At 43.5% G+C, this 12,758-nt stretch overlaps 2 protein-coding genes across 2 annotated transcripts; one reads left to right on the top strand and one right to left on the bottom strand.

Annotated features, from left to right (window-relative positions):
- The first annotated feature begins 6,473 nt into the window (after nucleotides 1-6,473).
- LOC100823260 (uracil phosphoribosyltransferase) lies at nucleotides 6,474-9,434 on the top strand. The gene is made up of 11 exons (XM_003568618.4): nucleotides 6,474-6,683; nucleotides 6,765-6,843; nucleotides 6,934-6,992; nucleotides 7,226-7,303; nucleotides 7,396-7,477; nucleotides 7,805-7,853; nucleotides 8,248-8,309; nucleotides 8,423-8,490; nucleotides 8,574-8,629; nucleotides 9,080-9,127; nucleotides 9,217-9,434. The coding sequence occupies exons 1-11, from the start codon at nucleotides 6,633-6,635 to the stop codon at nucleotides 9,266-9,268; spliced, it is 684 nt and encodes a 227-aa protein (XP_003568666.1). The 5' UTR covers nucleotides 6,474-6,632; the 3' UTR covers nucleotides 9,269-9,434.
- A 955-nt stretch (nucleotides 9,435-10,389) lies between these two features.
- LOC100823879 (ras-related protein RGP2) lies at nucleotides 10,390-12,194 on the bottom strand. The gene is made up of 2 exons (XM_003568620.4): nucleotides 11,832-12,194; nucleotides 10,390-11,080 (listed from the first exon to the last, which is right to left on the bottom strand). The coding sequence occupies exons 1-2, from the start codon at nucleotides 11,994-11,996 to the stop codon at nucleotides 10,592-10,594; spliced, it is 654 nt and encodes a 217-aa protein (XP_003568668.1). The 5' UTR covers nucleotides 11,997-12,194; the 3' UTR covers nucleotides 10,390-10,591.
- Nucleotides 12,195-12,758: the final 564 nt, after the last annotated feature.

The following is a 12,758-nucleotide window of genomic DNA, read 5'->3' as shown; positions in this document are numbered from 1 at the left end:
AAATAGTTGTATCAATTAACATAAAATAATTGATTATAACAGCCATCCCACATGCATGGAAAGGAGCAGCAATGGAAAAGAGAAAAAGAGATAGGTCACATCTTTCACTGCAATGATTTCTGCCCCTTAAAAGAAAAAAGAAGGAGCAGCGGCATGGCCACCTCTCCTCTGCAGATCAAACAAACAGAGGAGGGGGTTTGATGGTTTTTGGAGGAGCAACAAACTAGCAACAATCTCCTAAACATCACTCAAATCTTGGTTACTTTAGACACCACTCCTCTGCATATACATATATCCTTACTTCTGAACCACAAGTACCATGACATGACATGGCCGAGCATGGATGATGGGTCGCACAAGAATACCTGGCATTTTGTCAGAAAAGGTTCCTCCACTTGAGTGTGTGTATGCAATTATCTACATGGTAATGTATGATGCTAGCCGGCTTCTAGGGCAAGGTACCACCGAGTAAAAAAGCACCAACCATGCAACCATTGTGGGATAATGGTTTTGATTGTCAACTACTCAACGAAAAATGGGATAATTTCTTCTAGCCGGATCCTAACCCTCGAAGCCTCAATGCAGAGAAATTCCTAGGGCAAAATGTGGAGGAAACATAGGGGATCAGAAGAGAATACCTGGGGGGAGCCGATGCGGACGGATTTGACGGAGATGGGGACGAATCGGGGGAGAGATTTTGCGGGGAACCGCCGCCGCTGTGTTCTAACGGGAGAGGCCAGGGCGAACCTTCTGTGCGTGAGCCTCGGGCCCGAGCGGTTCGGCCGCTTTAGGGCGGGGGGGTATAGCGCCTGGCGACGAGGCGCTAAACTACCACTATAGCGTCCGCCGAAGAGGCGCTATACTGGCTAGCCGTGGGTCCACGGCGTGGCCACGCTGGCACCGGTGTAACGCCCGGTCTGAGGGCGTTATAGTGCAGGTCTAATGCCCGGTATGCGGGCGCTACACAGAAGGGTCAGTTTTGTGAAATAGTTTCGGCAGGAGTCCATTTTCCAAATTTCTTTGTGTTTTGGGTCAATTTTGTCGAAAAGCTGAATCTCCGTGTACTTGCTTTTTTGTTTTATCTTTTTGCAATATAATCTCTACTAAACAATCTTATGCACCTTTCAAGTTAATCTTGAACTAGTTTCACACGCCAATTCCTTTAGCTTCTCGTGGATTCAACACTCATTCTGAAAGATTCTCTCCGATCTTAAATTCTTATTTGAACTGAAATCACGACAAGAATTTATCATCGGATGGGTGTACATTAGACCCCATAAACTTGTGGGTATCAGCGGGATGCACGGGGCATGTCGGCGGCAGAGACCTCGGGATGGCCAACTACCTAGGATCAACCAGCTAGCAACCCAAGGCAGAGGAAGAAGACGCAAGAGATGATTGATGAAAAAATAAACGGGTGTGTGTGTGGAAGGAGGGACAGTGAGGCATGCGGAAAACGCTTCGGTGCAACCGGGTGCCCAGAGCTAGGAGGGATGTACTAAAACATAGTAGACGCATAATGTAAATTAAGACAGTAAAAAATAAACATGAAATTAAATTATTTTTATTTGGTTGTGTGCAGAGATAACTGCTGGGTTACCTTTGATGACTTGATGCTTGGTTCAGTGGTTCACTGGTGCGACCTCAGTGGTTTCTTCTCGGGCCACCTATAAAATTCCCACTAAAATTCTGGATCATATTGATAAGGCCCGACGGCACCTACTGTGGAGCAAAAAAACAGAGCTTGGCGAAAAATGTCAATCCTTGTCTGTTTGGGATCTTGTTTGCAGGCCAAAGGATAAATGTGGTCTTGGTGTGCTAAATCTGAAGATTCAGAACAAGGCCCTTCTGCTCAAGCACCTGGATAAATTCTATAATAAGTCTGATACCCCCAGGGTGCAGCTGCTTTGGAACTCTTATTATACTAATGCTGTGCCGCATGCTCTTCCCTCATGTGGCTCGTTTTGGTGGTGAGACATTCTAAAACTTGGGCCCATTTTTAGAGGGTTTTCTGACTACACTACGGGCAGAGGAGATAGCTGCTTCTTCTGGAAGGACAAATGGAATGGTCAGATTATGCAAGAAAGCTTTCCTAGAGTTTTTCCATTTTCCACTAATTAAGGAAGACATCTCTGTTGGGGAGTTCTGCCAAGAGATTGAAAGTCCCACCTCTCTCCAAGCTCCTTTATCTAACCTATCATTTTTGGAGTTCATGGAAATTAAAGAAATAATCATCGATCTTCAGAGGCAAGCAGAGGAACAAGATACTTGGTCCTATATTTGGCAGAAACCTTTCTCGGCTAGCAGGTTCTATAAGCATTATTATGACTCGCTGCCCTCTCACCCAATATTGTCAAGGTTCTGGAAATCAAAATGCACCGTGAAGCACAAACTATTTATCTGGCTCTTGTTAATGGACAGATTGAACAGTCGCAACATGCGCAGACATCGAAATTATGTGGTTGGTGACACTTGGGCATGCGCCATCTGTCAGCCTGCCCCTCCTGAAGAAACTTTAGAACACCTCTTTTTTGGCTGCTCGTTTGCACAAACATGTTTGAATGAGATTGGCATGTCATGGACGCAGCAGTCAGTAGTCCCAAGAATTCTCACGGCCAAGAGATGGTGGAAAAAGGGGCTTTTTTGGGAGATTTTCATCCTGGGCTCGTGGGGGATTTGGAAAGAGAAAAATTCCAAAATATTTGACAGCACAACCCCCAACAAAAACTCCTGGCTTGCTAGGCTCAAGGCCGATTTGTAGTTCCTCCAATTTAGACTATCCAAGTACACTCAAAACGCTCAGCTCAAGTCTTTTTTAACATCTTTGTAATTTGCCTTTTGTTTTTCCTTTTGGATGGCCTGACGGCCTTACTTCCTTGTGTAAATATGCAACTGTAACTCTGCTTCCTTGTGTAAATATGCAACTGTAACTCTGTTTGACTAATACAAATACAATAGGAGCCTCTCCTGCTGTTTTTCCCAGTCAAAAAAAAAATTATGGATGGCAATGGGGACCGGATACCCGAACATCGGGTCTAGACCCGATTAGTATATATGCGGGTTTGGTAGGAAAAAAAATCCCGCGGGTCTGCAATTGGTATTGCCAGACCCGAACCTGGATACCCGGTTCAGCCATTTTTTGTTCTGAGCACAACCGATTCAACCATAAAAAACGAGTTGCCCAGCCCAGAAGGCCTCAAGGCCTAGTACAAGCCCAACCACCCTATCCCTATTTCCTCCTGAGTCGAGCCCAGGACAACCCCAATCCTATTTCTTCATGAGCCCAGCCCAGCACAATCCCAATCCTATTTCCTCACGAGGTCGATGCGCCAGTGCTTCCTCCCGTGCCCGATGCCCACCACAGCTTCCTCCTGGGCCCGCTCCACCACCGTCGTGTCCTCCAGCCCGCCACCGCCGCTCTCCTCGGCTGCGTGTCTGCGCCGTCCATCTCCCTCCTCCCCTCGCCGGCGCGTGGTGCTCTGCCCCGGCCCCTCTGCCAATGCGTGGCCCCCACAGAGTAGCTGGCTAGGGCATTTGTTCACTCAGGTCGGATATACCTGTGTACCCGTGATATCTGAGTCGGGTCTGGGTTTGGAAAAAATTTGCACCCGAGGACGTGTCCCGGGCGGGTCTAGTATGACCAGACCCGACCCCGAACCTGGCGGGTGCCATCCATAGTTCGACCGCGGTTCGCTAACCGTAAATAAGCTAAGTTCAATGTTATGTCCAACTAGAAGATGGCTTCACTAGTTACTACGCGTGACCCTCATATGAGAGGTTTGGGGTTCCAACCCCCGTCACGTCCATTTTTAGCTAATAGCGAAGACAACTCGTGAATAATTCCTTTAGCGGTTGGACCACTCTTGGTTTCTACCGGTTCTTGACAAAACCGACGGTGTGACTGTTCCTTTTTGTACGGACCAGTTGTCTTAAAGGACCGGCCAGATGCTCGGTTCCGGTTTTTCCAATTCAATCACTGGTTCGGTTTGGTTTTGAAAACTATTGTGTCAACACATCATATGCAATAAGATAGAGAGAGTATGAGAGAAAGAGAAAAATGTATCGGCCCTTCAGGTCGCATGCTTAGGGCATCTCCAAGGGTGAGCCCCCATTTGTCCATTTGAGGGGTCTTTGGACAAATGGGGTTGTGGAAAATATCAAGTTGTCAAATGGTAACCCCCATTTATCTCTTTATGAGTTTTTGACATGTGGGCCAAAAAGACAAGTCGACAAGATTTGGATGACTTTTGCACAAATGGGGAGTCCCCATACTCTCCCCAAATTTGGGGAAGAAATGTGGAGTGTGGACCACTTTTGGACAAACGGGGTTCCCATTGGGTTATGTATTTTGCTCTTGAACCCCCATATGGACAGATTTGGACAAATGGGGGGGATTTGGGGGATTCCTTGGAGATGCCCTTAGAACGAGAGAGAATAGAAAAAGTTCTCAGCTAGTAGTATTTTTGTTTTATTAGAGTACAGAGAAGAAAAAATAATAATCATGTGTTTACGTCAAAAAATGTTGAAAGTGCATGTCGCCCCATGTGTGGTTTTGTTAATTAATGACAATACATATGGGCGAGCTTTGAAGGAACAATCTTATATGGCCTCATCAAGAGCATCCCGAGAAGATACATGCTTGAAGCTTGCCATCCATTTGGTGATAATGTACATGTGAAGATGAGCTTAAAGTGAAAGTCTCCCACATTGGAGTATGGGGGAGCAAATTGAGTATCTTCACCAAGTGATCGTGATCAAGCAAAGGATTCCAACTTGAGACGAGCATTGACGCCTACATCAACCTAAAATGGATTGCTCAAGGCAAAGGTATATTCTAGCTAGGTTTTCCTAGTTTTACCGGTCTCAAGGAGTTTGGTGGGAGACCGGTTTATAGGTTCGATAGACATTCTATCAAGAGGGGCTTTCGGGCACGTTGCTTCAACTCGTCGTACGTAAAGTGCTCAAACCTTTGCATATTTTGCATCATCTCTTTTGGTTGATCCATGTTGGATTTCTGTGTGACTTCATAGAGCTCGTTGTTATCTTCAAAACAAGTCCAAGTTCATCGAAATCGGAGTTCGTATGCAAAAGTTATTGCCGTTTTCGTATGAGTGGTTCTTCAGCTTTTTGTAGGCCAGAACTTCCGGGCAAATTCTGAAAAAACCTCCGAGTGAGTCCAGTAACGTTTTTCCTATTCGATTTTTTGGTCCGGAATTCGCCCGGAACCTCTGGGAGCCCTCCGGGCTGTGGAATCTGGCCCCAACGGGCAGATTCGGGGGAACCCCTATATAAGGGGCTTCTTCCCCAATGGGAAGGTAACCTCCTAGACCAGAAAAATCCCCATTCCTCTGAGCTTTCTCCACCTTGCCCAAGCCCCAAATCCCCCATCTAATTGAATGGAGTTTGTATATCTATTTGGAGGGATCATTTGTTGATCTCCTCCTTTGTTTCTCCTCTCCAATTTCTCCATTTCAATCGCTGATTTGGATGAGATTTGGGAGAGAGGGATTTGAGCATTTCTTGTGTTCTTACTTTGCATTTGATGCATTGGTTTGAGCTCTCCACCTTGATTAGTTCGAGTGAGAGCCCGTGAGCTCTCACTCCTAGACGGTTTAGTGGTTGTTGCCCCGGTGACCTCTTCGTGGAGATTGTGAAGAGGACCGAGGTCCTCTTTTGTGGTGCTTTGTGAATTGGTTGTGGAGCTTGCCATCACCGGAGTGGAGGAAGAAGCTAGCCATCTTAGTGATTGAGCTCATACTTTGGTGTGGGAAGCTCAAAGAGTTGGGTGTGCCCTTTCACGGCTATTCGAGTAACCTCTTGTGGTGCCCGCGTTTCTCCAACGGTGATTAGCTTCTTCAGAAGTGAACATCGGGATAAATCATCATCTCCGCGTACCTCGGGTATTACTAAACCGAGTTCATTCAATTGTGCTTAAATTTGTGATAGTCTCATGCTTTAAGTCATATATTATTTTATATGTGCTTTGTGCTATCTTATATATCTTGTGCTAACTTGTTGTTTAATTTTGGTGCTCATCTTGTTATATCTTAAGTTGTTAGTGCACCATAATTGAGCCTAGCATATTTAGAATTTGTGTTTGAAAATATCCGACTAGTTTAAGTCCGTATTTAAAATATATAGAGCCAAATCCGCAGAAATTTTAGAGTACTTTTTTTTTCCTGTTAATGATCTCTACGTAATACTACTTTATTTATTAAACGCAATAGACTAATTTGATGATGCACGTCTTAACAGTCTACTGGAAATAATGGAGCGTCTGTCACGATGGATGAAGACACCGTGAAAAGAGATGGAAGTTCCACGCACACAGCACACCTGTGGAAAGAGGAAATGACATACAATTGGCCATTATTTTTTTATTTTTTTTTAGAACAACCATTGGCCATTATTTGGTCGCCGCATTTAATGATTTTTTTATGGGCCGGCCAATTAAAGGCCCACTTTACCCCTTTTCGCTTGTCCAGTGCGGGCGGCGCCGTGCTCGCTGCCGCTAAAGGCTGGAGGCCTGGAGCTACGAGCACCTACCCTTCCCGCCGGTTACAGCTTCACCCCCCTTTACCAAAACCCTAGCAGCCACCGCCCAAGCCGCCTGCCATCCTCGATTCCAGCGGATGGAGATCGCCAACCACAGCGCCACCGCCGCCGGGATGAACGGCTTCAAGGTACACTCCCTCCCCATTATTAGTGAACTAGTATTTCGTGGCCGTCAGAACTTAACAAATTGTTTCTTGCGCGGCCGTCAGGTGGTGGTGCCGCCTCACCCGCTGATCAACCACTGGGTTTCCGTTCTCCGCGATCAGGACACACCCACTCACGCATTTAGTGAGTTCATCGTAGCCGACAATTTTGTTGTTGGATGGTGCGTAATGTGTACGGGTTCCGATTTATGTTTCTTCCTAATTTTGTAAGCAGGAAGTGCGATGGGGGAGCTTGGCAGATTGCTTGCCTATGAGGCGACCAGGGATTGGCTGGTATATTCCTGATCAGATTCAAATGCTGATTTTGTTGTTGTTGATGTGTTTTCTAGAATTAGCCCTTCAGATGTCTGATCCAAAATAACTTAGAATTGTCAAATAACTGAGCATTGTAATGACCAGAATAAATTAATTAAATTTGCTATTTTTCTTCTGATTGGACAATTACTGTTAGTATTATTTGGGTTGGTATGTACGTTGATGTATGCTTATCCTATTTCTTTTGACAGCCAACTGCAATACGGGAGATCCAGACACCAATGGGCAAAGCTGTTGTAAAATCAGTCAATCCTGTGGAGCCTATCATGGTGTGTATTTCTTCAGAAGTTTTTTAAATTAAGCATGTTCTGTTGCAGTATTATTATTTAGAGCTTTCTAATTTAGATGGTTCTTTGTTCAGATTGTCCCCATTCTTCGAGCAGGGCTTGCCCTCGCAGAGCTTATGACGTCGATTTTTCCATCAACTAGAACTTTCCATTTAGGTGAGATATGATATTGTGTTTCACATCAAATAGTGTTGATTAAATGTTCTGGGAATAGTTATGAAAACTATGAAGTTACATACGTGTAAATCCATTGTTTTCATCTTTTTGCTTCCAAAGGAATTTCATATTGGCAAAAAAGGGAAAATGGATGAAATATGTACAAGTTCTGTCCCGAGTTATTTTTTAAAAATAGTTTAAAAATCTCTTAGCGTAGTGCCCGTTTATTTGACAAATAACACACTTAGTCATTTCCTGTGATGTAAATATTATTTTAGCATGCTTGAATTAATTGTCAATAATATTCTGGTCATCTTCTGATCGAAGGTATGGCTAGAGATGAGATGACGCTGCAGCCCTCTGTTTACTTGAACAGGTAAGTGGTTCTTAATTTGGTATTTGTATAATATTATCTGATCTACTGAAGTATTTGAGGCTCAGGTATGGAGCTTCTTTATAAATATATTTTGAACAACTTATCACTATTTTCAGACGCTAGAATGCACATAATGTGAGTTATTGACATTATGTTATTTCCTAGTTAAAGAATTATCTAACATCACAAGAGCTGTAACCACAGTGATTGCCAGCAGTATCCAATTTGAATTTGCTTCTAGCTAGGTCTTATTTCATTCTTTTCTTACAGAACCTTTTATTAAGCTATTGTATAGTGCTTTTCCGTTATCTAAGTATTGTTCTCTGTTCTATGAAAACTATTCAAGGTATTTAACTTGTGACGATGTTCTTTTCGACAAATTTACTGAATGCAGGCTACCTGATAGATTTCCAAAAGGATGCCATATCCTCCTTGTGGACCCTATGCTTGCGACTGGTATACCTGTTTCCTAGTACATTAGATCCTTTCATTCCATGTATTTGTGTCTTGTGCTTAAGTTGGAAGGATTTGTGACATCGTAAATTTACTTTCATTCATGTATCTATCAGGTGGAACAGTAGCTGCAGCGGTTGATCTGCTAAAAGAGCATGGAGCTGAGATCAGCCAGATAAAAATTGTGAGTTCATTAGGCAAATATGTTCACATAATGCTTTGTTTAACATAACCGGGCATTGTTATCTAAGAAATCATCATACTCAGATATCTGCTGTTGCTGCTCCTCCAGCACTCAAGAAGCTCAATGAAAGATTCCCAGGGTACGTGCTGATACCTGTGACATCTGATTCAAGGTTACATTTGGAGCTTGGGCTCCATGGAGCTCGAAATATTCCATAAATCGAAATGATATTATAAGTTTCAAGAAATTCTGAAAAAATAAATATATGAATGTATACATATATTTAAATTTTCTTGAGAAATTATATGAATGTATACAAAAAAGACAAATATGTGCATCTACAATAGATGAATAGTACATCTATTATAGATTCACATATTTCTCTTTTGTGTAACTGAGAAATGAAAATATTTCTGAACAAAATTTACACATGTACATGTAGATATGTTTTCAGAATTTTACACATGTATATGTAGATGTGTGCATTCATGGTTTGAAATGTTGAAAATTTCAGGCTTTATGGAGTTTGAGCTCTATTAGGGGTTTTACATTTGATGTTTTTCAGTAATCTTGTAACTACTTTATGCAGGATTTGTGTGTATACAGGAGCTATGGATCAAACTGTGAATGAGAAAGGGTAGGCAAAATACTGATTGTTAGCTAGTATGTAGATAAACATCGTTTCCCCGTTTCTACTAAGCACTGATTGTTCTTGATGCTTTGTAGGTTCATCGTTCCTGGCCTTGGGGATGCTGGAGATCGCAGCTATGGAACATGACCCTGTGCTTTATTAGAAAGTTAGGATACTATAGTAGAACTTTTGCTATGTTTATCCAGTGATGTAAGGCACAAAACCCAGATTCAGTTTTTGAGATATCAATAATATAGCTGATGATTCATGTTTGGTATAAGGATTATCAAGGTAAAGTAACGTCATTGTGTCATTGTGCTCACTGTTTACACTTCGGTTGAAGTTTGCTAAAATTCATGACAACCTCCTTCACTAGAAATTTGGAGAATTGACTATTTCAATTTTCAAAGAAAATATGACATTTTAGTGTTTAGCGTCGACCTTACTTATTGTGTCGCGAATGCTTGGATCCCTTGAATTATTTTTATCCGGTGTGTCAGGATGGAAGGCTCTGAAATCCCTTGATTGCTCTCTCCATTGCCTCTGGAATCTGTGGTTTCTCGGGGAGCCCTGGTCCTCCTTGTAAAGGTCCTGGCATGGTAGTCATGATGAACGTTGGACTTCAGGTCATATCTGAGTCTCCTCCTTTCCAAAGTACGGAGGCATAGTTCATGTCTGGACAAAAACCACTGAGTGAAGCCGAACGTTGATGTATCTTGAGGTTAATTCTGATTGCCTAGAAGTTGTGAACACTACGATGAAGGTGGCTATTCTCTTTCGATCGCTGCAGCAGTTTATGAAGATTGTACCTATCTAAGACTTTATGGAGATCTCTTTTGAGCATGTGCTGCATGACGCTAACCAGGCGGCGCATGAAACGGCGCAGCTGGCCAACCGTGAGAAATCTGCTACCTGGCTGGATTCTTCCCTAATCCCATTTACCTTTTCTCATACAAGATGTAACCATTATTGAAAGTTAATGAAAAAGTGTTTTGAGGTATATAAAAAAAACAATCGTGGCGATGGAATGAAAGACGACGACACTCCTAGTGTCATCCCACAGTTCACTGGAATAGTATCATTGGGGCACTTCAACAACCAATAAGCATAAAACAATCAACAAGACGGCACGTAACTCATATTAAAACATTAAGAAACTTCTGAAATATAACCACCCACCAATATGTAACAGATTTATATGAAGGCAGAATCAGCATAAGCAAAGCAATTAGTAAAACCAAAACGCTCACGCAATCAGAAATATAGACTAAGTGTAACCAAACGAGACTTGCATTCTATAAACTTCGATGTATAGTCCAGACATATATTGTAGTGCCATGTAACTTTCATAACGGAAATGGAAACAGATCCTAATACACACAACTAACTTTAAGAAATGCTGAAAAAAACTGAGATGCCAACGATTCTTGCTCCTGTCTCTACAATACGATGCTGAATCTCAACTATACTTCAAGTAGAGCAGCATGCCCTCTTCGAGTTTCCCGCGGTGCTGTCAATGCTGATGGCTTTTCCCTGGGAAGGCAGTGGAGCAGCAGCTGCTGCTGCTTCTTTGGCGGCTAGCGCTTTCTTGTTGACAATGCCGTAAACCTCTGCGATGATAGTCTGGAAGGCTTCTTCCACGTTTACAGCCTCCATAGCCGATGTCTCGAGGAAAAACAGCCCCTCCTTTTCAGCCAATGCTTTACCTTGATCTTCGGAGACGGATCTTAGATGCGTCAGGTCAGACTTATTACCGACCATCATGATCACAATGCTGGAGTCAGCATGGTCACGGAGCTCACGAAGCCACCTGTTCACGTTCTCAAAGCTCTGCCTCTTCGTGATGTCATACACAAGGAGAGCCCCTACGGCACCCCGGTAATACGCACTTGTAATGGCACGGTACCTCTCCTGGCCGGCCGTGTCCCAGATCTGAGCCTTTATTGTTTTGCCTTCCATCTGTTAACACTATTTACAATCACTCACCAAAGAATAGCTGGACAGACAAACTATGTTGCCAAGTAGAACTACTTGCTATTGAGTTCAGATATTCGGAATAGGTCATGGATGACAAATTTACCAGAAAAGTAGCGGCATTGGACAACTACTAAAGAGACTTTCAGTGCAACAATAAATATAGAATGATGATGCATAAAGAAGACAGGGGAAATCTTAAGATGACAGTTTTGTTTCACCTAACACTGGAGGACAGATAGGATGCCACACTCATACAACAGGCTGTAGCTGGCATATCAACCTATCAATCAGTGCATCAACCAACGAATCATGTGATCCAGGCAAATATCTAGCATGCGAATATATTTTTAACTAAATGGACAGACTTGAGGTCCCGAAGTCACAATAACTAGTCTGGCAAGAATAAAAAGCAACAAACACAATGCCTTGATTTTCCTGAACGTAAAATCCAATTTGAAACAGAGTTCATTCCTAAGGATCCACCACCCAAGAAAAATTTGAAAAATGAATCTAAAGCTCCAAACGAGCGAGCTACCCAAGCGTCAGTAGGTGGCATCGCATTACGAAACGAGCAGCTTCGTCGGGCGGTGGCAAACGCAATCATGGGGACAACATTTCAATTCGACGCACAAGGACCAAGATCTGGTGGGTCGTGATCGCGACGCGGCCACACGCGCGTCTAGAACATCTTCAGATTAGGGATAGCAGAAAGGCGAGGATAGGGAATGCGGACCTGCAGGGACTTGGTGGCGAACTCGACGCCGATGGTGGACTTGGAGTCGAGAGAGAAGTGGTTGCGTGTGAATCGGGAGAGGATGTTGGACTTGCCAACGCCGCTGTCGCCGATGAGCACCATCTTGAACAGGTACGAGTACTCGTGATCCACCCGCCCGCCCATCTTGTCCTCGCCTCCTCCTCTAGGGCAAGAAAGATCCCCTTCTTGGAAAAGAAAAGAATTTTTTTTTTTAAGGATTGAAGATCCCCTTCTTCTCGGTTGGAGAAGGCCAGGAAGGGAGAGGAGGAGGAGAGGCCGGGGGAGGAAGAAGAAGCGGAGAAAAGGGGAGAAAAGTAGGGGGGAGCGGTGGCCTGGTGGGTGGTGTGGGGTGGCGGTGGTGGTAGCGGTGGTGGGAGAGCACTCGCTCAACTAACCCGAGGAAAGGCAATTCACAGCCCAGCTTTCCGGATATTTCCGTTCTAAATAATGTCTGTCAACCTGTAATGTAATGTCAGCTTGATTTCTCATTGAAAACTCGGGAATTCCTGCGTTCCAAAGAGAAAAAAAATTGTGCATTAACTCCAGTAATAGTACTGTTACTCCAAAATTGTGCATTAACTCAGTAATAGTACTGTTATTCCTGTAACGCCTGGAACGATACGAGGAACTAGACACTCCTGTAACGCCTGGAACGATACGAGGAACTAGACAGTGAGATTACAGGCGAATTGATGGATGGAACACACCGATCAACTTTCTTTTTGGTGGGATTTTGGGTTTATATTGCGATAAAGTAGAGAGCCAACACCGCCATGAACAATGCGGCGGCTAGGGTTTAACCTAATTACAAGAGAGATGCCCATCAAAGGGGACGAATCTGGCTTTCATAGCCTTACAAACCAGGTAAAAAGCAAAGGTAACAGCACAGCAGTAAGCTTGTAAAAA

This window comes from Brachypodium distachyon, chromosome 2 (genome assembly GCF_000005505.3).
Source record: "Brachypodium distachyon strain Bd21 chromosome 2, Brachypodium_distachyon_v3.0, whole genome shotgun sequence".
Classification (NCBI taxonomy): Eukaryota; Viridiplantae; Streptophyta; class Magnoliopsida; order Poales; family Poaceae; genus Brachypodium; species Brachypodium distachyon.
This window is presented reverse-complemented; position numbering and strand designations above follow the sequence as displayed.